Source organism: Tympanuchus pallidicinctus, unplaced genomic scaffold (genome assembly GCF_026119805.1).
Source record: "Tympanuchus pallidicinctus isolate F22 unplaced genomic scaffold, pur_lepc_1.0 scaffold46, whole genome shotgun sequence".
Taxonomy (NCBI): Eukaryota; Metazoa; Chordata; class Aves; order Galliformes; family Phasianidae; genus Tympanuchus; species Tympanuchus pallidicinctus.
The window spans coordinates 1,501,975-1,523,923 of NW_026294765.1; the positions used below are offsets into that span (position 1 = coordinate 1,501,975).

Below are 21,949 nucleotides of genomic sequence, written 5' to 3' on the forward strand. Positions count from 1 at the left end.
TCCCTCTGCTGCGGGGGGGGGGAGGAGTGCCTTTGGCACCCTCATGGCTTCGGGGACGCGTGTCGGGAGCAAAGCCTTCGGCACCCCTCCTGCCTCCGCCCTCCATCCCCGGGGGGGGTGGTTCGGGCAGCACTCGCGACCCCTGCATTGCGCTCCCCCCTATCGGGACCCCCGCACCCCTGTAAGCATCCTCGGGGCCGCCCGGGCGCGGCGGCGGCAACGAGAAGCGACGGGCGGAGAGCGCCGCGCCCCGGGGCCGGGTGAGGGGCGGTGGCAGTGGCGGACCGCGCCCGGCAGACGGAGCTGTGCGGGAGGCGGGAGCACCGGCGCGGCCCCGACATCCCTGCGCATCCCGCAGCCCCGCCGGGGATGCCGCCGCCCGCCGGGCCCTGAGCGCCGGGACGCCGGCGGCTGCCGGCCACGCTCCGCCACGCCTCGCCAGGCACGACCCAGCGGAATCAGCCTGGAAAATGGAGTGAGTACCGAAGCCGTTCCCCGCGGGACCCCCGCAACGGGCCTCGGGGCTCCCCGTGCTGCGCACCGCAGTGTCGAGGTGGGGGCGGCCCTCGGGTGCCGAGGTTCGGGACCCCCCCGGTTGGGCTGCGGGGACCCGTTGACGGAGGGTGGAGAAGTCGCTCGCATCGATTCGCATCGCCCCTCGGCGCGGGGATCCCGCACCCCACTCGTGCGGCTCGCATCCCCCCATGCTGCGGGTCGGGGCCCTCAATCACGGCGCGTCCCCGCACAGCGGGCTTGGAACCCGCACCGAGGGGCTGCGGAACCCCCGATGGCGATTGCTCAGACCCCCATAGAGCTCATAGAGCCCCCCCTGCCTCTCCAACCCCCCTCGGTTCCTGCCCTACTGCGGGGCGCCGAAGCGACCACCCGTGGTGCGTGGATGGAGGCCCCGAGCGGGTAGGAGAGCTGCGGGGCTGGAGCGTCTGCCGACAGCGGTGCGGGAGGCGGTGGCGGGGGGGGAGGGGGGAAGAAGGGGGGATGGGGTGGGAAGGGCGTTTATTTTTCTGTTTTGAACCTGTTGTTGCTGCTGCACGTAGAGCTGGGGGCGAGTGGGTGGCTGGGAGCCCGCGGACCCCTCCCTCTGAACGCGGTGCCGAAGGGCCCGGCTTGGAGCGGGGGGGGGGGGGGGGTTGCAACCATCATCGTGCTGGGGAGGAGACCCTCGGGAGCTGAGGAATGCTCCCTGACCTTCTTTGTGTGCTGTTGTGGGGCCCTGCCCTGCACGGTTGGAACCTGCAGGATCGGAGCTGAGGACGGGGCTCTGCAGCCCTTTGCTTCCCTTTGCTTCCCTCCAGCATCTCCTGGGTTTGGCACTGAGGTCTTTCCAGGGGAACCCATCCAGCCCAACCCAGGGGTCAGTGACTGTCTGCTCCTCGTGGGCACCTCGCCCTGATTAACCAGCTGCCTGCTAACGAAGCACTGAGTACTCAACAGGCTCAGACCATCTGCCATTTAGCCCCAGTTTGGGGCAGCCCCACAGGGGTGTTGGAGGGCTTGGGGTGCTTGTTTCCTCCTGTCAAGGCTGGGCTCTGGTTTACTATGCTCAGATAGAGAGCTGGGGAGTGGAAATGGGGTGGGGGTCAGCTCCCAGCCTGGTGACAGCATAGGTGACAGCTCTGCTCCTCTGTGCTGAGCCCCTCTGTCACTGGAGGCTGTAGGATCGACCCTACTGGCTGGTTGTCAGCAGGGGACGAGGAATCCCCTTCAGTCCCCTTCAGAGCTGTGTTGGGGCTTTTGTTTGTGTGCTGGAAATACCAGATTGTTCCTTTTGGTGACTACAGACCCTGCTGGGGAAATGTGCCCTGAAGGTGAGAGTGTGGGGCTGAGCAGCAAAGCAGAGCCAGTGCATGCACAGTTTCTGTTTGGGCAGCTTTGGTGCAGCCCCTTCTGGTCGTTCAGGTTTTGGCTCTTATGGAGATGAATCTTGAGATCTTGGGCTGGAATACACGTGCAAAAGTTGGTGGTGGTTGAAATGCTGACGTGTTTTCCCTGGGTATAAGGACAGACCTGCAGCCCCAGTGTTCCTGCACAGGGTTTCACCAAGGGTCTGGTTTGCTCTGCCAAATTCACACCCTTGTCATTGGGATGGGAGCTTAGGAAAGTCCTGGGATCAGTGGAGCCCCATGGCCAAAGGCTCCCCAGGCACAGGCCTGGCTCTGTGGTTGTTGATGTGTGCTGGGAAGTGTTGTTCCTGGGCTTGGCTCTTGCTTTCCCCTGGCTTTGGCAGCAGCTGGAGGAGGGTGCTGGACACCAGGAGCTGCTGCTGCCAAAGGAGGTTTGGCTAAAAGCTTGTGTCTCTTACAAAAGGCTCTGCTGGTCCCATCAGGGCTGCTCTTGTGTCTTCTGCTCCTCCTGCTAGTGATGCTGTTGAGTAAGCTGGAGGTTTAGCATCTCCACTTCTGGCTGCTGACAGCTCCTGCTGATATCTTTGCACCTTGCTGTTTCTGCTCTCCTTGGGAGCCAGCCGCTCTCCTGTTCTGCCCTCTCCATCACTCCAGCTCTGAACAGGAGCCTCACAGAGGGGAAGAAGGGCTATTTCTGCCCTTAGGGTAACCTGGGACACTCCTTTGGGGTGGGACTCAGCGTCCTACACTCCCCTCCATGCTCCTCTGTTGAGATGCAAAACCCAGTGAAGCCCTGTTCCCAAGGTCCTGGAGGAAGCCATAAAGCCTGGCTGCAGACAGCCACACAATGGCACCTGGGGAGCAGGGGCTCAGAGTTCAGCCCAGGAGTGCACGAGTTGGGGAAGGAACTGAAACAAGAGTGGGTTTCCTTGGGAAACTGCTGCTGGCATTCCTTGTTCCTGGCCAGAAATAGCCACTTGCCCCCATGCAGGGGAAAGGGAAAGGACGTGCACGAGGGATGGGGGCTGATGGAGGGCGGAAAGCTCAGGGCTGGAGGCAGAGGCGGGTTCAGGAAGCCTGAGCTGAGTCTGTATTTACTGCTTGCACCCGTCTGTGAGGCAGCAAACCCCTCGGGCCTCAGACAGAAGCCGGTCTCAGGGGATGAGGATGAGTCCTCAGCAGCCCTGGAGCTGCTGTCGGGGTGGGGAGCAATGCTGGCTGTGCTTTGGCAGGTGTTTCCTGGTGCAGAGGAGCTGGATGGAGGCTGGGAACAGGAGCAGAGCTCTGGGCTCAGTGTCCAGGCAGGACTCTGCACGTGAACCACGTCCCCATGTACTCCACAGAGCCTCGTGTGCCCTGGTGTTCATGGCAGCGTGGGCGCCCTGTAGGACCGAGGATGCAGCCACAGTGACCCCAGTGATGGCAGGACCTGAATTCCACGTCCCTGGGCTGGTGCTGGAGCTGCTGGGCTGCCGGCCTCAGTGGGTTGAGTGCTGCCAGGTGTGGGGAGCTCTGCTTCATTCATAAATCGTGTGGGTGTTTCCTCGTGGAGCCTTGCTCCTCTAGCTGGAAGGGAGCTGGAAACCCAAGCGTTTGGAGGGCACTTGAACCATTGTTTGAAAGATCTGTAATTTTCCAATCAAACTCCCTCCTTGAGCCTCTGTTCATCAAATATTCAGAGGATCCATTTTCTCCTGGCACTTCCAGCCCACGTCTCAGCCTGAAGAATCAATCAGGCAGCTCTGCTTGTTCTAATGCATCCTGCATTTTTTTCAGGAGCCTGGGGCTGCCATCTCCTCCTCCCACCTCATCTCCTCCCAAAGCAGCCACTCGGGATGGGGCTGTGCAGGCAGTGGAGCTGGTGTGGCTCAAAGCAAGCAGCTGGGGGCCCTGGCATCCCCTTTCTGCTGCTTGCTCCCAAGCAAAGCTTTATCCATTCCCTCCTGACCTGCTGGGAGGGATTTGCCTTTACCATGGGACCATTGCTGGACTTGGGCTGTCCCTCTGATCTGCACCCCGCTGTGAGCAGCAGTGCATCAGGGCAGGGGTTGTAGTTTCCCAGCAGCAGCAGCACTCTGGACCCAATTTATCTGGGGTCTGGCTTTTGGCACAGGAACAGCAGTGTAAATCAGTGCTGCTCCATCTATTGCCACCCGTGCTGCCACCAGCTGTACTGGGGCCCATCTTCCCAGAGCTGCAGGATGGAGTTTGGCTTGGAATGAGCCCTCTCCCTTCCTTCTCTTCTGTCTCGGAGCTGAGCTGGTGGGAATGGAGCAGAGGTCGGGGGGTGGAGGAGCAGCTTGAAACGGCTCTTCACACATTTGGATGAGCTAATGGGAAAAAAATAGAGGAAGGCAAATAAACATTATTGTTTCATGTCAGGCGGGGAGGAGACAAAAGGTCATGGGCTTCCCTTGTGATGGGAGGAAACAGCGGCATCAGCAGGGCTGGAAAGAGCTGGAGAGCCCAGGGAGGGAGCACGGGGTGTGCATGGGGTGCGTGTGCACTCACATGTGGGTGTGCAGCTCCATCCAAGGGCTGCTGCTGCAGGTGTGAGTTCCTGGCGCTCGGTCCCTCCTGCATCCCGCCGACCTCACCTCTCTGCCACAGCCACGCAGAGCATCAACAGCTTGAGGAGCTGCCCTGGGATCGGCGGAGCTGAGACCTGAATGCACCGGGCAGAAAAGCATGAATCTGTTTGCAGGAGCTCACGAGACCCGGTGAAATTATAATGGAGGAGGAGGAGGGGAGGGGGGGGATCTTTTTTTTGGTGTGTTTTTTTTTTCTGCCTTTGTGATTCACGAGGAGGACGGTAACCGTGCACCCGGGGTCACCTTTCCAACCCTTCGTAGTGTCCCGGCGTGACGTGGAGCTCACGCCGGCGTGGCTGCCGTCTCCCGGGAGCTTTACAGGTTCCGAATCCCGGCCCGGCTCCGTCCCGCGGTCGGAGCGCAGCGCAGCGCATCGCGCATCCCCCGGCCGGGTGCCGTCTCTCCCGCGTTGCCATGGCGCTGTTGCCGTGGTGACGTTGCCATGGTGACGTTGCCAGGGCAGCCGCCTCCCGACTCCGTGCATCCGCCGGGCCGGCCGTGAGCTGCGGGAGGGGAACGGAGGGAGGTGCGGCCACTCCGAGCCTCTCGGGCTTCATCCGAGTGTGGGTTCCCACCTCGAAACCCGCCCTGAGGCTCTGATCAGCCCCCAGCCCCCATCGGAGCGTGCTGGCTGTAGGATTCCTTCCATCCTCCCGTCTCTTCACCCCATCCCTATGTGCACCAGGCTCGGGCTCTGCCCCTTTTCTGTCTCTCAGGGTGATGGAGAGGAGCCCCGGGTTGGGTGCGTGGGGTCTGGTGCTGATACGGTGCAGTGAGGGGCATCCAGCCTGTTTTGTGTCTTTCCCTGGGCCAGGAAGATTTCTGGCTTTCACCCCGGGAATGCAGAAACTTTAGCAAAATAATGGAAAATAAAGAGGATGGAGGAAGAAAAGCAGAACAGAACGTTTCAGGAACGCTGAAAAAGCTTGGATCAGTTGAACAGTGCGAGATCCAGGAGAGAAAGAGGCTTCATTCCAAAGCCCTCTGAGTCTGGGGTGTGAAAAGCTGGGCTCAGAAGGCACCCCTGGCCCTGGAACAGGTGGATGCCCTGGTGTGGGGCACCCCGAGGCCATGGGCTGCTGCCAGTGTTGTCCCACAGCCCCCATAGTGTGGGGAAGGGCGATGGGGAGCGGCGATTTCTTCCCTGCAACCTCAGTGCGCAGCGTCTGCACGGAGCCATCCCAGCTGCCTGAGCCCAGGGGTTACTTGAAGTCCTGGATCTCGCTCTTGGAGGGGGAAGGGGAATGTTTCACCTCCTGGGCTGCTGCCTGTGGCAGGGTTAGAGCTGTGACGTGGGTGTTACAAGGCCTGGGGATTGCTGCTGCCTGCCTGCTCCGCAGCCCCGACATCTCCCTGCTCAGGGCGTCTTGTTTTGTCATCAGTTCGTCACAACTCCATCTCCAAGTTTTGCAATTTGAAACCAATGCTGTTGTCCTGCTGGCTTGGTGCAGGTGCAGGGCAGAGCCAGTGCAGCCCGGGTGAGGAGCAGCACATGGAGCACGGATGGGGCTCACAGAGGTTCCAGTGGGCGCAGCATTGGGATGGCAGTGGGGCTGCTGATGGCACGTGTGCTCCAAGCATCACAGCCTCACCTCAAACTGCCCCAGAATAACTGCTATAAACGCAGCACCTTTTCCCATCGTGTTTGTTTGCTCTCAGTTTCATTCTCTGCCAAGAACTCTGCATGCACAGCACACGTGGGCAGCCCCGGTGCTGGGCTGGAGCTGAGCCATGAGCATAGAGGTGGTGGTGGTGGGTGGAGGTGACCGTGGGGCGTCACTTTTCCATCAGGAAACATCCCTGTTGTTTTTGTGGGGCTTTCTGGAAAGCAGCAATCGTTTGCACGCTGTGAAAATGTTTTGCTTGGGGTTGGGAAGGAGGGAAACAACCTCAGCACAGCACCGTCCGAGGGGGGGGTTGGAGAGGGAGGCGTTGATGGTTACCGGGGGGCGCCCTGGGCTCTGGGTGCTGTGCTGGGCCCCTCTGAGCTCACAGCCTGAGCTGCTGGTGCTGGCTCCTCACCAATGGCTTTCCCTGCTGCGTGCTGTAGACACAGCGCTGCCATCCCTCCCTGTCCCCATTTACCCCAGTTGAACTGGGAATGCTTCAGGTCACCAAAGCCGGCAGCCCTGAGCTGCAGCCGCCGTAGGGCAGGGTTGTCTGCTCTGCCTTTAATTGAAGCATTGCAAAGCCCTTGGGCCCAGCTGGGTGTGTGCAGGACAGGACCTGCAGGCAGTGTGCCCTGCTGTCCTCCCAGCCTCGGTCACCTGGCTCCAATGCTCTCAGCCAGGGCAGAAATTCCTGGGAGGTGCGAAAATGGATCCGCGCTTTATCACCGCTGGTGGAAATTAAACCAAGAGCTCTCACTGCCACCTCCTTCTGCTCAGCATCATCTGCTGGAGCAGCTTCAGGGTTTGGGGCTGGAGCTCCTTGCTGGGTCGTGCGGCCTCTGCGACTGCAGTGCCCACACTCCACGTGCTCAGGGACCCCAGAGCTCACCCAGCTTTCTCCAAAACCCCATTCCGTGCACCCAGGCTCTGGGAAATGAATGGCAACCAAGCCATCGCCTCACAACACCTCTGAGCCTCCTGCCCCAATTACCGCCGCGGCTAATTGCTTCGTTAGCATCACCTGGCACTCAGCCAGCCTGCTCCCCTCCCATCAAAGCCTCCCCACGTCCCCCCCCCAGGCAGGTGCCTGCAGTTGCAGCTGGTGCTGGGCAGCACAGCTGGGCCACGCGCGCGTGATCTGTGCGTCTGTGTGTGCAAACGTCTGCGCGCGAGCAGCCTGGAAAGGTCGTCGTGCAGGAAGGGTGTCAGCAGCCAAGGAATAGGCTTGAAATGGAAAGTGTGAGCCAGAATAGTGGAAGCAGCCAGAAGCAGTGCTCCTCTCCAACCCTTCTGTCGTGGGCTGTCAGCAGCGCTTGGCCCCAGAGGAAAAAGGAGCACAAAGAGGATCGGGGTGCCAGGAGGAGATGCGTTGGGGCAGCGCTCGGCTTCAGTGCAGCAGAGGGAAGGAGAGGAAGCAGAAGGGAAGAGCCTGGCCTTTGTCTGTGCGCGCTGTCTGGCTCCACAATGTCCCCATTCACACGGCTGCACTCCCCACATCTCTCTGTGTGGGCGACTGCTCTTCACAGCTTCTCTCTGCTCTCTTGCAGGGCTGTGGAGGCCAACACGCTTCAGCAGGAGAGGCTGCAGGCCATCGCGGTGAGTCCCCTCTGGGTGAGAGGGTGGCACCAACACAGCGACCAACACAGCCTGCGATGCCCTCAGCCCAATGGCAGCTCCTCCAGGGCTCGGTTCTGCACCCAGGGACCGAGGGCACAACTGGCAGCCGGGTTAATTAATGAAGCGGTGCCTTAATGAGCCCTGAGCAGGAAGGAAATGAGCGTGAGGGTCTCCCATGCCCTCTCCCAGTGATGTGTGTGAGGCAGCTCTGCAGGGGATGGGTGCTCTGCAGCAGCTCCCCTGCTGCCCCATAGCAGCTCCCTTGCACTCTATAGCAGCTCCCCTGCTGCCCCATAGCAGCTCCCTTGCACTCTATAGCAGCTCCCCTGCTGCCCCATAGCAGCTCCCTTGCTCTCTATAGCAGCTCCCCTCCTGCCAGCTCCCAGCCCCACGCGCTATCGGCCGATCTGTGCCTCACAAAGGGCAAATTGTTCTGGGCCAGAAGAGAAAAAGAGCGGGTGACGCTTCCCTGGACTGGGACAGACTCTGCTAAAGCAATCTGGACCGAAACCAGGATGTGCAGCAGAGGGGGGGCGGGGGGGTCGGGGAAGGGACTGCCTAGGGCTGTTTTCCCCTCGCTGCCTGGCTCACACTTAGCAGGGCCAGCCTGGGGGAAGGTGACATTTAGAGTCAAGGGACAGCCGGTGCTGTGCACCCTCTCTGCTCCCAGAGCTGCTGGGATGGAGGTTTCCCCCCAGCAGTTTCCAGTGCTGCCCCATCCCTGCACTGACCCCGGCTCTGTGTCCATCCAGGAGAAGCGAAAACGTCAGACAGAGATTGAGAACAAAAGGAGGCAGCTGGAAGATGACCGGCGGCAGCTGCAGCATCTCAAGGTGAGGATGACCTCCCCCCCCCAGGGATCCCAGTGTGTTCCAGGGATGCGTCGGGACCCCCAAAAAGGAGGGTGGTGAGACTGTGACCCTCTGTGCTCCCCCAGTCCAAGGCTCTGCGGGAGAGATGGCTGCTGGAGGGAGCCCTGTCCTCTGCCTCCGAGGAGGATGAGGCGATGAAGAAGCAGATGCAGGAGGATGAGGTGAAGACCAAGGAGCTGGAGGAAACCATCCAGAGGTAAAACAGGCTTTGTGCTGCCCAGCAGCACTGCAGGGCTGGCTCAGGCACGAAGGGGCCTTTGTTTTGGTGTAATGGTGCAGTGCATTCCTGTGGGCTCGGAGGGAAAAGAGCATTTTGCGAGGTGATGTGAAGCAAAGGGAGGGAACAGCGTGGACAGAGGTGCACTGATTCACGTGGGCTTCAAGCTGCAGAGTCCCTGCTGTGTCCCTGTGGGGCCACGTGGCTCTTGGTTGGGCTCGATGCTCAGGAATGGACTCTTGTTTTGCCTGGGAAATTTGCACATTAATGAATCTGGGCACAAAACCTGAGTGAAGTAACATTACCCCTTGCCACCAGTTGTTGGCACTGTGTGTGATGGGCTGGGCTTCGTCACTACGTGGATTTGGCCGCAGCAAAGTCAGGTCCTACAGATGCAGATCTGGTCCAGAGCTGTTCCAACCAGTGCACATTGTGCCCCTGGAAAGAGATGCTGAAGGCTGTGATGGGGATGTGTCCAGCTGAAGGGCTGCTGTGCAGCAGGGGCTGCATTGCCTACATGGAAACAGGGACATGGAGAGAGAAAGCAGAGAGCCTGAGTTGTCTTGTGCCTTCGCTACAATCGCTGCCAGCACTGATTCTGGTCCCCAGTTTGGAGCTGGGCAGGACTGGTCTCCCTGCAGAGCCCCTGCACGGCCACGCTGGCAGGGCTGCAGCAGATGGAGGGTTTATGTGCAGGATGGAACTTGGCTGGGTTTGGTTTTGTTTTCGAGGTGGCAGCAGGTCTGGTTGTTTTGGCACAGGTTGGTGAGAGGGGTGAATCCCATGGGGTTCAGAGCCCAGGGTGGGAGATGGAGCTGGAATCCTCATCCTGACAGCACTGTGCTGAGCTGTTCCAAGGCTCTGTGTGCTCTCAGTAACACAACAACAACAAAGAGCTGGGGGCTGCAGCTGAGCCCTGCAGGTTTGCTGTGGTCCCAGCACAGCCTCACATCCCCTGGTTTTCCCCCAGGCTGGAGAGGGAGTTGGAGTCACTGGAGAACAGCAGCTCTGCTACATCCACCAAGGAGAACCTGGCTGAAGTGGTGGCACCAACAAAGGAGGAGAAGGCAGAGAACATCCCCAGCGTGCAGAAGGTGGGCACAGCTGCTCCCCTGCAGGATCTGGATGGGAGGGGGCGAAGCAGGGCAGGGGTTGGGGCTGGGTGTGCAGAATGGTGAATGCGTGGTGCATCCACAGCTCGTATCATCTCTCTTCTGTTTTGCAGAGTCCCCTGGGCACAGCCATAGGTAGGTGACCCTGGATGCTGAATTGGTGGTTTTTTCCTCTCCTGGGGCAGCAGGAACCTCGTGCTGGGTTGGGAGTGGGCACCAGCAGGCCAGGGCAGGGGAGCAGGGCGGCCTCATCCCCACATCCCCATCCCAATGTCCCCATCCCCACATCCCCATCCCCACATCTCCATCTCCCCATGATGTCTTGTGGCTGGGGAACCCCATCCAGGTGGTCACCATGGAAGAGGCCCCATCCACCCCAGTGCCCATCCCAGGGTGCGTGGAGCACAAGGATAGCTGGGCATCATTTCACCTAAGTCTGCCACTTCTCCTCTCCATCCCCAGCTGAGAAGAAGGTCTCCAGCAGCCCCATGAAGGCGGTGCAAGGCACTGACATGATGAAGGCAGGTACGTGCCCACTTCCACGTGAGGACTGCTCCCTCCTCCCGCCCTGCAGCACCTCTCAGCTCTCTGCCTTCCATGCACAGCCCACCCTCTGCCACCAACGATCCCCACCGCTCAATGAGTTTCCGAGCCTGGGGCAGAGGATGTCATTTATTTGCCATCAGATGGTTCATTTTTGCTGGAAGCCTGCGGCTGATTTGCTGATCGGGGTCCCCACTCTTCTCCTTCTGTTCCATGTCACTGCTCTGGTTTAATCCTTTCCTCCTGCTCTGTTTGCTGCTTCTCGGTGCGAGGGAGCAGAGCGATGTGGGGCCAGGGCTGGGGGGGCTGCCTGAGCTTGGCAATGGGAGCAGTTGGGGCCACAGGGCTGCAGCCAGCTCTGCTCCTGGAGCGGTTTGCTCAGATCTGCCGATGGCTCAGACGAGAAATAATTCAGCTTTGGATCTTTGGAACAAAGCATCACCAAGATGAGGTGACAATGGGGACAGGCAGGATGCCCAGGAACGGCCGTCCCATGAAGCGCAGTGCTCAAACCTCAGTGCTGCATCCCACCAGCACGAGCCTGGCTCCACACTCAGGCCGGACAGACAGACGGATACGGTGGCCACCTGCCTTAATGCCCCCTGGAGCAAAGGTGGGTGCCAGCCTGGGGAAGGCAGCACCTGTGGAGGTAAGGGGATGCCAGCAGCTCCAGGACGGTGATGGCCTCGTGGGTCCCCATAGGAGGGCCATACCTGGGATGTCACATCTGCCTCTGCCTTCACTCCTCCTCGCTGCAGCCTGCTGCCTTGCTACCTCTGCTGAGCACTGCACCGCACCGCTGCGCCCACCCGCTGCTGCTCGGGAGCTCTGGGGCTGTAATGCTCACTGTGCTCTTTGTGTCCCAGCCATGTACTCAGTGGAGATCACGGTGGAGAAGGACAGAGTGACTGGGGAGACCAAAGTCCTGTCCAGCACCACGCTTCTCCCCCAGAACCACTGTGTGCAAGGGATCAAAGTATACGAGGATGAGCTAAAAGGTACGGCCCCGTCCTGCACCTCCAGCAGGATTCAGGAGCAGAGGGAAGGGGATGAGGGACCAGCTGCCGAGCATCCCAATGGGCAGCAGGGTGAGGAAGGGCTGGAGCAGCTCCTGCTGTCCTTGCTGGCTCTGTAGGGCAATGTCCTGTGCCCCATCTCACGTGGTGTGGAGCCCATCCGTCCCAGGGGCAGCACATCGATCTGTGCTGCTGGAGAGCAGAGGATTCATCGCATCTGAAGACCTAGGAGTGCATTCCAGCAGCAAGGGAAGGGGCATCAGCACTGTGTTATCCTGCTGTCATGGGCACCTCTGTCTGGGGAAGGGGACAGGGCCGAGATGTTGGGGTTCCCCGTGGCCCCACGGTGCTCAGGTTGGCAGCAGGGAACCTGTCCCCAGGGTGAGGAGAAGACACAGCTTTAGGGGAGAGAACACAGCTTTAGGGAGAGGTGCCTGCTCTGGGGAACCTGCTCAGATGGGGCTGGTGGAACCAAGGGGCAGCTGTGTCAGCAGTGAGGACCGACTTCAGATCTGAGGAACGTGTCCAGGTGCTGTGCAAACCCTGGGATCCATGGACTGAGTGCATCCCCAAGTGAGTGGCAAAGCACCACAGCCAGCCCTGCTCCGCAGCGCCTGATGCACCTCCATCACCTCCATCACCTTCATCACCTGTATCAGCAAAGTGAGACCCTGCACTGCCTGGGGTCCTGGCATCCCCCAGTCCCAGGGATCAACTCAGCATTGAGCAGCCTCGGAGGGCAACCCCAGCTGTGCCACATCCTCCTGGTTATTATCTACTGCTCCACCGAGTGGGTTCTGCAGCTACTGCACTGCTCATCACATGATGCTCCAGGTCAAGTGGAAAACGTGACGGGCTGGGTGCATCCCTCGCCGTGGCCTCGTAGCGCTGTGAGCGCCCAGCAGCACAGGACTCTGTCCCCCCATGGGCACTGGGATGCACTGCAGCCAGGTGCTCAGCTGGGGGTTGGCAGTGGTGGTGGTGGTGATGTGCTGCAGGGCGCTGCCACAGCCCTTACGCTGCAGCACCGCTGGGTTTTGAAGCTCCACAGGCACTGAGGGCTGGGAGCAGCTCCTCAGGCAGTGCTGAGGCGTCGGGCAGGGGCTGGGGGTGGTGGGGGGAAGCCCCAAGCGCCCCTCCTGCTGTCCCCCCCTCACCATCCTTCTCTTGTCCCCGCAGTGGTGCACGCGGTGAGTGCCGAGGACGGAGCTCTGCAGAACGGGGCGCAGCCGCTCAGCTCCTCCGAGGTGGATGAACTCCTGCACAAGGCGGATGAGGTGACCCTGGGTGAGGCCACGGCGAGCGGGGAGGCTCCAGGCAGTGCCACATCCAGCCAGAAGGCAACGCCACGGAGGGAGATCACTGGGCTGCAGGCGAAGCCAAGGGAAAACTCCACAGAGGGAGCGGAGCCGAGCCGGGAGCAGCCGGTCACCATGATCTTCATGGGCTACCAGAACGTGGAGGATGAGAACGAGACCAAGAAAGTGCTGGGGTTGGAGGGTACCATCAAAGCCGAGCTGGTGGTGATCGAGGACGCCGAGAGCAAGCCAGAGCCGGAGAGCAAGGACCACGCACCGCCCAACGGCACCGCGCTGGAGCCGGCGGCCGCCCCGCTGCAGGGGGACGAAGTGCCAGGCGGGCAGAAACCGGACACCAACGCCACGGAAGCCAAGGAGGCTGAGCCAGACATGGACGCGAAGAAGCAGCGCTGCAAATGCTGCACGGTGATGTGAACCCCCCCCACCCCCCCGCCGAGCCCCCCCAGCCCGCTCCCCGCAGGACACAGGGTTACTGACCGGACACGGCGCCCTTCTTGTTTTTCATAAGAACTGGGGAAATCCAACGCGGTGTTTGGAAAGCGTTCACCAAACGGCAGCGCGTCGAGGGCCACGGCTCCGCTCCGCCTGCCCGACACCCACTCCGTGCACATCCCTCCAGTGCTGCGTGTGATATTTATTAGAGACCCCCCCCTCCCCTTCCCCACACCCCGCTGCCCCCTTCCCCACAGCCCTGCCCACCCTGGGCGCTCTCCTGCTGGGACGCCCGGGAGCCTTTCCTCCTTCCTCCAACTATTTCCCATCCATCATCGGAAGACGGCGGCAGCCAGGAGGGCCCGTGCCCACCCAGCCCTGCGTGGCAGCTCTCATCACTTCTGGCACCTCGTTTCTTCAGCCCAGCTCTATGCTGTTGTCTGTGTTGTGATGCTGGGCCAAGGACCGGGCATGGCTCCCCCGGCGCTGGCACCAGCCTGGACCCAGCTGTGCTCTCCTGAAGATCCCTGCCCCGATCACACAGACGCCACCAGGTACCGATGTCGCCGCTGCTCCACGGCCGTTCCTCCATCTCGGTGTTGGATGCTCAGCTGTGTCTGGGTGCCCACTGCCCACCCAGGGGCACGGGGTTGGCAGCGAGAGGTGGGGCAGCTGCAGATCCCAGCCCACGGGGATGGGATGGGAGCTGGAATTTGCCCGCAGCGCTCGACAGCAGTGGGACGTGGCTCAGCACCGTGTGCCCTCTTGCCATGGCTGAAGCTGCCCTGGCAGCTTTGCAGAGCTCATTTTTCTAGCACTTCTGTCAGATCCCCAGCCCAGAGCGAGCTGGGCTTTTTGTGGTGCCCCCAGGTGCTGTCTCTGTGCCGGTGGTGCAGTGAAGGATGGGGTCACAGCTCCGTGGCAGCTGCTCTGCTCCCTGCCCTGCGCCCCAGCCGCCAGCGGGGATCTCACTACCAGCACCAGCGTTTCCTCCCCACTGTGACCTGCTGGGGCAGGAGGAATTGGGGGAGGGGTCTCTGTGGGTGCTGAGCCTTGTCCTTGGGTGCTGCCCTCAGCCTCCCCAGGACAGCCCCATTGCCGGCCCTAGGATGAGGTGCTTGCTGCATCCCGTGCTCCACCAGCTATTGATGGGCACAAGGCTGTGCTCTGAGCTGTCCCCACATCCCTGAGTTCTGGCCAAAAGCCTCTGGGAGAGGTGGAACCCCATGAGGTCAAGAGCAGAGCCTCTGCAGCCTGCTGTGGGAGCCACCAGCAGGGACACAGCCCTGCAGTTCCAGCACTTAGGCATGGGGTGCTGGGGAGATCTGCCCCACTCATCCCTGGGGATCCAGGCCCCCAGCAGGGCTGCACGTCACCTCCTTCCACCCCTTCCCTGGGTGCTGACCCCAACTTAGGGCCTCCTCCCACCCTCAGCATCCACTGCTCCTCAGTCTCCCTTGGGCCCAGCACCGACCCCAGGCAGGAGCAGAACCAGGCCCTGCAGGGCTGGGGCTGGGGGGCAGCAGCAGTGAGACCAGGCCGTGCCCCAGCCCCAGCCTGCAGAGCCTCACACCACCCTCCCCCCCAGCTCAGCTGAAGTGCACTTCCTGCGCTCCCATGCTTTTTACCTGTGATGAAGCCGTTTGAAGTTTCCCTTCCTCCCCACCCTCCCACCCCTCCCCGTTGTTTGTAAGACACCTGAACCAAGCAAATAAACTGTGTGAATAACCAGCCCGCTGTCTCTGCCTCTGACTGGGGAGCAAGCGACCGCAGCACCTCCAGCTGTGCTCAGCATCTGGGCGTGGGGGGGTTGAAGGGGCTGGGCTGGGGGTTGGGATGATGAGGATGATGGGGGTGGGATGTGCCATTCCCACAAAGTGCCACTGGTTAGATCCATCAGCAGGCTATGCAGCACGTCTGGCCCTGTCTCCCCACTCCCCCTGTGCAGCACTTCCCTCAGCTCAGCACGCTGCAGGCTCGGTGAAGCTGTGTTGGGTGGTCAGAGCTGTGAGCAGGGCTGTGGGACATCCCTACCTGTCCTCACACTGGCACCAAGTGCCCCATGCACCCAAAGTGCAGGGGCTGAGCCTGCCTGGGGTGGAGGCAGAGCTGCAGTCGGCCGGGCTGCTGCAGGATGCAACCCCTTGCTCCCTCCCCTCCTGTCAGCTGGGCACAGAGCCTTCACTCCCTGCATCCCCTGCCACTGCCACGGAGGTGGCTGTTCCCAGAACCACAGCAGCACGGAGGAGTGGAGGTGTTTAAGTACTCCTCACCATGGCAGGTCCTCTGTGCCACTCTGGAGCCCAGGGTGGAGGTGAGGGTAGGAGCTCTGGTTGTCCTCTCTCCATTCCCAGCCAGCTGCCAGGGGGAGTGGGGAGGAAGAGGAGGATGGACGGGCTGTGGAATGCTGCGAGGGGAGCGATGCTGGCGTGATGCTGCGTGCACAGTGATGGGGATGTGGCAGTCGGGGACCTGTTATCCCAAGGGGGCAGTGCTGGGGTACAGACCTCAGGGGATCACCACTGTGTGGCTACACCTCTCCGCCCATCTCTGCACTGGTGGGGGTCCCACGGATCTCACTCCATCCAGGGGGCAGCTTTGGCATCAGGTCATGCCCGGGATCCCAGGGCATATTTGGGACCCGTGCCCAGTTGAACCCGCTGGCAGAGCTGCCCCAGGGCTGTGCACACACGGCTGTGCCCACTGCAGGGTGTGGTGCTCCGCGGCCGCTGGCGTGGACTTTGTCTCAGCCCCACAGTAAAACAGGCATTGCTTTCCCTCCCGGAAACACAGAGCTGCAGGTCGCCGTGCCACCGACACCGTCTGCGTGGTAAGGGGGTGCTGGGCTGCTCCCATGGGAGCTGTGGGGTGGTACGGGGGCTGGATGGGGTAAATGGGATTTCCAAGTGCTCCACAGCCAGGACCAGTAGGGTATGGCACTGCTGCTCCTCTTGGGCCCAAGGCAGCAGGCAGGGAGGGATGGGCTGCGTGGGATGGGTGGGATCTGTTCGGTGAGAATAAGGCTGGGGCAGTCAGGATGGGGATGGGGATGTCCTGCCCCAAAGAGAAGAGCAGAGCACGGAGTGGGCACTACCCAGGGTCAGCCACGATGCCTGGTGCAAGGCTGGGTGCTGGTACTGGGAGCTGCAGCTCAGGACAGAGCTGTTGGTAACAGTGCTGCCCTGCTGGGCCCAAGGGCACTGAGATCACCACAGCCACTGCACTGCAATCCCGTCCTCAGCCTTTGGATGTGAAGGCCCAGTGTTCCTGTATTCACACAGGGTGGCTCCCTGCTGGCAGGGGATGTGGTTCCCAGGAAAGAAGAGGGATGGGGGGGTGAGGGGGGGCTGATGACAGGACCAGGAGCACCGAGGCTGCCATGCCAATGCCAGCGCCTGCCCAGCCCCACCTGTGCAAACATGGGGTTATCAGGCAGCTGGCATGGTGAGCACCGAGCTAGGAGAGGCCCCAGGGTGTAAACAGGAGAGTGAGAGCTGCCTGTGTGTTTGCTCAGCCTGTGGGCTGCTCAGGGGGCCAAGCTGCTGCAGTTCCAGCCCTGCGTGGCTCAGAGCAGCAAGATGTTGGTGGCACAGCAGCCGCGTCCCCATGCCACCACCCTGCCTTAGGGGAGGGAGCAGCTCGAGATTCACCTGAGCCAACCACAGAGCCAGGGCGCGTGGCTGGAGCAGAGGAGCTGTAACTCCACCTCTTGTTGGGGCTTTTGTAGCTGCAGGAAGGCAGACGGTGCCCGGAGGAAGGGGTGCGGGAGCATCAGCCCTGCATTGGCGCAGCGGCGCAGTTGAGCACTGGTGCAGCAGCGCGTGGTCGGTGCATGAATGCACACTGCTGCATTGGTGCATCAGCCGTCAGTGCTGTGATCCAAGCGGCTCTGCAGGCGTGGGAGCTCCGGCACAGGGCTGTGGGTGGCGTGGGGGGTTGGGAACAGGAGACTGAACAGGGGCCAGCGATGAGCCCAGCTGAATTCTTGGAATTCCTCCACCGGGGCTGGCTGAGCTTATCAGGGCCACGCAGCACCCGCACCACTGAGCCACTCCCCAGAGCACGCAGCCCAGCTGGGCACCCTCCACAGCCAGCCCAGGGCATGGGACCCCCACACCAATGGCTCCAGGACTGTAAGTGCAGCGCGGCGGGGCAGGAGAGAGGGCTGAGGGCAGGGGTGGGCACAGGAGGTGAGTGTGCACCCCAACCCTACGTGTGGTGCAGGTGCAGGGCTGACTGGGGCACCCCAACTTGCTCCTGTGTGTCTCAGCACAGCAGCAGGGCTGGGAGCAGGAGTGTCCATACGCATGGGATGCGTGGACGTTCTGGTACGATGCATGCCAGGGTCAGGCCAGCTGGGTGTTACTGTGTCACCCTCAGTGAGGACTTTCGTCCCTTCCTGATGTGATAAGGTGTGGGCAGGCAGTGAGTTTTCATTACCTGGTTCACCACACGGGCTGTAAAACAGCAATAATGAATTACAGGCAGGGAATTAACGAGGTTACAGGAATTTAGCCGAGGCACAGAGCAGCCAGGAGAGACCTTTCCCAGCAGAGCCGGGTTTGCACAGCACCTCTGATGCCCCAACTGCTCCTGTTGGCATCAGTGCTGCCCATCCCCAGGTTCTGCCCATCCCCAGGTTCTGCCCATCCCCAGGTTCTGCCCATCCTGAAAGGGGCAGAAATACCCCAGCAGGGCAGGGGGGTGGAATGCAGCACCTTGCAGCACTGCACTGCAAAGGCATGCAGCGAGCAGAGGGCACGAGGTGCTGCTCACCCAGCTCCTGCTGGGTTTCTGTGTCCCCCAGCACAGGGCTGGGCAGGCACTGCATACTGCATTGTGTGCTGCATTGTGTGCTGCATTGAGTGCTGCAGGGCTGGGACCCATCTGTGTCACCCTGCCCTGCCCTGGCAGCTGCTTTCTCATCCGGTCTCGGAGCAGTCAGTGGCAGCAAGACCAGCGCCAAGGTCAGGGTAGATGTTTACTCCTTTGTGTGACACATGGGTTAAAGTCTCCTATTTTTATGAGCCCCGAAACCATTTTTGTTATCTTTACTGTTTCAATGACTGCAGTTATTTGTAGTTTCCTTTCTGTAAACGGACAAGAAATTCCCAGGACGGTCTCAGCACCCATCCCAGCTGTGAGGCCACGTACCCAACGGTACCCATGGCAGCCCATGGTTGAGGGCAGGGTGTGGGTGTCGGCAGCTCCCTTTGCAAACGACCACTGCCCACAAACTGCCGTTTGTAGGTCAATGGAGCAAGAGAGTTTTACAACATCGTTGTTTCATGTGATGGCGTCTGCCTTCGGGCGTTGCTCATAGGAGTGACGCTGCGGGTGAGGATGTTCTGAGTCAGGGGGAGCTGTGCTGCTCCCTGAGCCTCACCTGATGTTTCTTCCACCCGCAGGGCCAGCAGGATCTCACTTTGCACTCCGGACACCCCCAGGTGAGCGCAGAGCCCACGCAGCCCCAGGAAGAGCTCAGCAAAGCGTTGGATGCTGACAGCGGCCACGCAATGGACAGGGTCACCCGGCACATGGTCTTCCAGTTCCCGCACACACGCGACCACAACGATGCATCCATGGATGGAGACGACGATATATTTGACTACAGCAGCCAGAAGGAGAACGGCTACGAGCAGAAAAGCAGGCTGAAGTCACCTTCGTATTTCCTGGAGACTGGGAAGGATGTGTGGAACCCATCCCCAGACAGGGAGTCCCAGCTGGAGGTGGTGCGGTCAGGGAACCTGTATGACCTGAGGGCTTACAGGGGCGAGAGGAAGCCCTCCAAGCTGTACGAGGATGATGAGCCAGACCCATATAGGCTGCAACCCCCAAACATCTCCCCCGAAAAAGCAAAGGAGCTGGAGGACAAGAGGAGGGAGGTGATCCGGGGCCAAGTGGTGCGGAAGAGCTCCACTATGGCTGAGAAGTGGAGCTCCGCGGATGAGCTGAGCTCCGTCACCGCAGGTGGGCAAAGCCACGGCGTCCCCGGTGCCTTTGCCATCCACTTTGATAAGCCCTCCCCGGGCCGGGCTGTGACAACCGTGGACCCGGAGAGCATCGACAGGGAGCAGATCAACTTCTCGGCTGCGCGGCAGCAGTTCCTCATGCTGGAGAAGAGCAGCCCTGGTGCTTTGTTCAGTCCAGGGTACGTCACGTCCCCGAGGCCGGAGGTGATGGTCAGAACCTCCAGGCAGGAGTGGCACAGCCCTGACACCACCACGAGGGCTGAGAGGGGCCGTGGTGACACCATAGAGCCCACACAGGGCAGGATGGACCAGAGCATCTACACGGTGTACAGCGTGCAGCACCAGGCCTCAGGGAAGGAGGATGGCTATGCCCGTGGGAAGGGTAACACCAACGTGTCACATCCCACAGGGAAAGCACCTGGCCTGGCCAGAGCATCGTCCAGGGACGACCTGGACTCGGGGCTGGGGGAGATGTACAGTGCTGGATACAGCAGCAATGGCAGCGATGTCCCGAATGGCCTCGGGGATGTAAAGGATGCTAGGGGCTCAGAGGAGGGCAGCGGCGAGACGCCCATCGAGAGGGAGATCCGGCGGGCAATGGAGAGGGAGGAGAGCCTATGGAAGGAGCGGGGCATGCAGAGGCTGACGTCCAGCAGCGAGCTGGTGGAGATCCAGACCAAACCACTGCTGTCCCTGAACGCGGCCCCAGCTCAGGGAAGGAAAGGGAAGGACAAAGGCCGCGCATCCTTTAACGTCCAGAAGGAAATAGAAAAGGAAACAAAACGTGAGGAAGACCTGCGGAGGCAGGGCAGGCTGCCGGGGCTCTACGACCGCGGCACGTCGCAGGAGCTGGGCGAGCTGCGGAGGGTTTTCGAGCAGGAGGAGCAGCCGCCGTCCTCCAGCCGCCAGGTGACCGAGCGGCCTCGGAGCCCCGGAGACGGCTTTAGCAACGGCACCCGCAACGGGAAGGCCTTCTCCAGCCCCGCTGCGACCCCTCCGCACCAACGGGGCCGGGATGAGCTCTGGCTGTACGAGCGCTCTTCCGCCGGCACGAGGGCGAGGGAGGATTCCGCGGGAGGAAAGCTGCCCGGCTCCACCCCGAGCCCCGTCCTGCGCAAAGAGCATTTCGCCCTCAGCTTCTGGCAGCCCCGCATCTCCGTCTCCGACTCTATGGGCACGCGGAGCGCAGCGAGAAGGGAGCGGAGCCCCGACGGTGAGCACGGCCGGGATGAGCAGTACACCCTGCGCACGTGGAGACCGCAGCGCTCGGCGTTGATCGACAAGGAGATCCTCCGCGATCTGCAGCGAGAGGAGGAGCTGCAGGAGCAGCGGAGGAGGCGGTTGATGGACGGCGAGGACGGCACGTCCAGGGAGAGCTCCCGTTCGAGGCACAGCTCGGGTAAGAGCAGGGCTGACCGCGTTCATCGAGTCTGATGGTGTCCGTTTGGGGACCGGAGCGCACCGTGCCGCGTCCCGCAGCGCCAGGACGGCACGTCGGAGTGCGGGGCTGCGGGCAGCGAGCCGTCAGCTGTAGGGGCAGGGAGGGACGACGCGGAGCTCCGCACGCAGCGTCTCTTTCTTTCTCTCTGTCCGCAGCCGCCTCGGGTACCAGCGGCACTTACTCGGTGTCCAGCTCGCCGGTCCTGGCCCCGCAGCAGCCGGGCGTTCTGGGCCTGGTCTCGTCCTTCACCCCATTGAGGCTGAGCTGCTCCGAGAGCTCCGGCCCCGATTCGTTGCGGTGCAGCCCGTCGGAAGAGAGGAGGAGGAGAACGAAGGAGGAGGGCAAGGTGAGACGTGGGGGTGGGAGCGCCCCGGTGGTGTGAAAGGCGCTTCCCTCTTTTCCTAGGATGCGCTGAACTTTTGTTTCTCACTTTTCTCAGTACGCGGGCATCGAACCCATTGACAGAATCAACACGGAGGTACGGCCCTGTCTGTGCTGGGGCTCCGGGGGGGGCTGTGCCGCACGATGCGGTGCGGGGCTGAAGGCTGAGTCCGGCCCTGCTCGTCCCGCAGCCGCCGGGGGGGGGCAGCGGAGCGCGGGGCTGGGAGCGTTGGTTGCGAGCGGGGCGTCTGTTCAAATAACTAATTAATAATAATAATAATAATCAAGAGCTTCTTCATTTAATAAAAGCGTTCTGTTTCCGCAGGTGGTGGAGAGCACGCGGGTGGTGCGGCATCAGAGCGCTATGGGGCAGCGCTGGGAGAGCGGGCAGCTGAGCACCGACAGCGACTGAACGGGGGGAGGGGGGGCTGCGCAGATCCCAGCGGCTGATCCGATCCGTTCGACATCCGAATTGCTTTCACCTTTTTCCCTTCGAGGTGAAGCAATAGTTTGTCTTTATTTAAAGGAGGGGACGCTGATCATTTTGTTTAAAGGCTGATCATTTTGTTTTAATTACTTCTGCAAGGAGGCGGCTGGACGGAGAGAAATCATACGGTGATTGAAGGTCCTTCTCATTGCAAGCTGTGTTTGTGGCTTATAAAAATAAATGTTTTGTTTTGGAGTGGTTTTAGGCTTTCAGGCAACACCCAGGAAAGCCCCGGGGCTGATGTGCAACACTGAGGGGAAATCGAGGCTTCTGATCGAGTCGTTGATCTGCTGAGGCACAGCCATAGATGACACAATGCTGTTTATATTGCTAATTTATTAAAGTTGTCACTCTCACTTGGTGCAGTCTGTGTGTCTGGCAGTGCTGGGGGCCCGCGTGGACGCCGTGCTGCTCCCCAGGGCAGCAGCTTTGCAGGACTCCCCTCCTGCTTGCAGGAAAGCACTGCTGCACTTTGCT

The 21,949-nt window shown here is 61.2% G+C and overlaps 2 protein-coding genes across 4 annotated transcripts; both read left to right on the forward strand.

Annotated features, from left to right (window-relative positions):
* The first annotated feature begins 204 nt into the window (after positions 1 to 204).
* Positions 205 to 14,922, forward strand: PALM (paralemmin). Of its 3 annotated transcripts, none has more exons than XM_052702670.1 (9): positions 205 to 475; positions 7,611 to 7,659; positions 8,433 to 8,513; positions 8,618 to 8,748; positions 9,740 to 9,863; positions 9,995 to 10,016; positions 10,344 to 10,406; positions 11,291 to 11,422; positions 12,620 to 14,922. In XM_052702670.1, exons 1-9 carry the CDS (start codon positions 471 to 473, stop codon positions 13,171 to 13,173), a joined length of 1,161 nt encoding a protein of 386 aa, XP_052558630.1. In that variant the 5' UTR covers positions 205 to 470; the 3' UTR covers positions 13,174 to 14,922. The 3 variants fall into 3 exon arrangements, with proteins under 3 accessions (XP_052558630.1, XP_052558629.1, XP_052558628.1); XM_052702668.1 differs by lacking the exon at positions 205 to 475 and adding an exon at positions 1,587 to 4,582; XM_052702669.1 differs by lacking the exons at positions 205 to 475; positions 11,291 to 11,422 and adding an exon at positions 1,583 to 4,582.
* MISP (mitotic spindle positioning) lies at positions 13,752 to 21,828 on the forward strand. The gene is made up of 6 exons (XM_052702611.1): positions 13,752 to 13,854; positions 17,206 to 17,324; positions 18,600 to 20,562; positions 20,760 to 20,950; positions 21,044 to 21,082; positions 21,311 to 21,828. Exons 1-6 carry the CDS (start codon positions 13,752 to 13,754, stop codon positions 21,395 to 21,397), a joined length of 2,502 nt encoding a protein of 833 aa, XP_052558571.1. The 3' UTR covers positions 21,398 to 21,828.
* Positions 21,829 to 21,949: the final 121 nt, after the last annotated feature.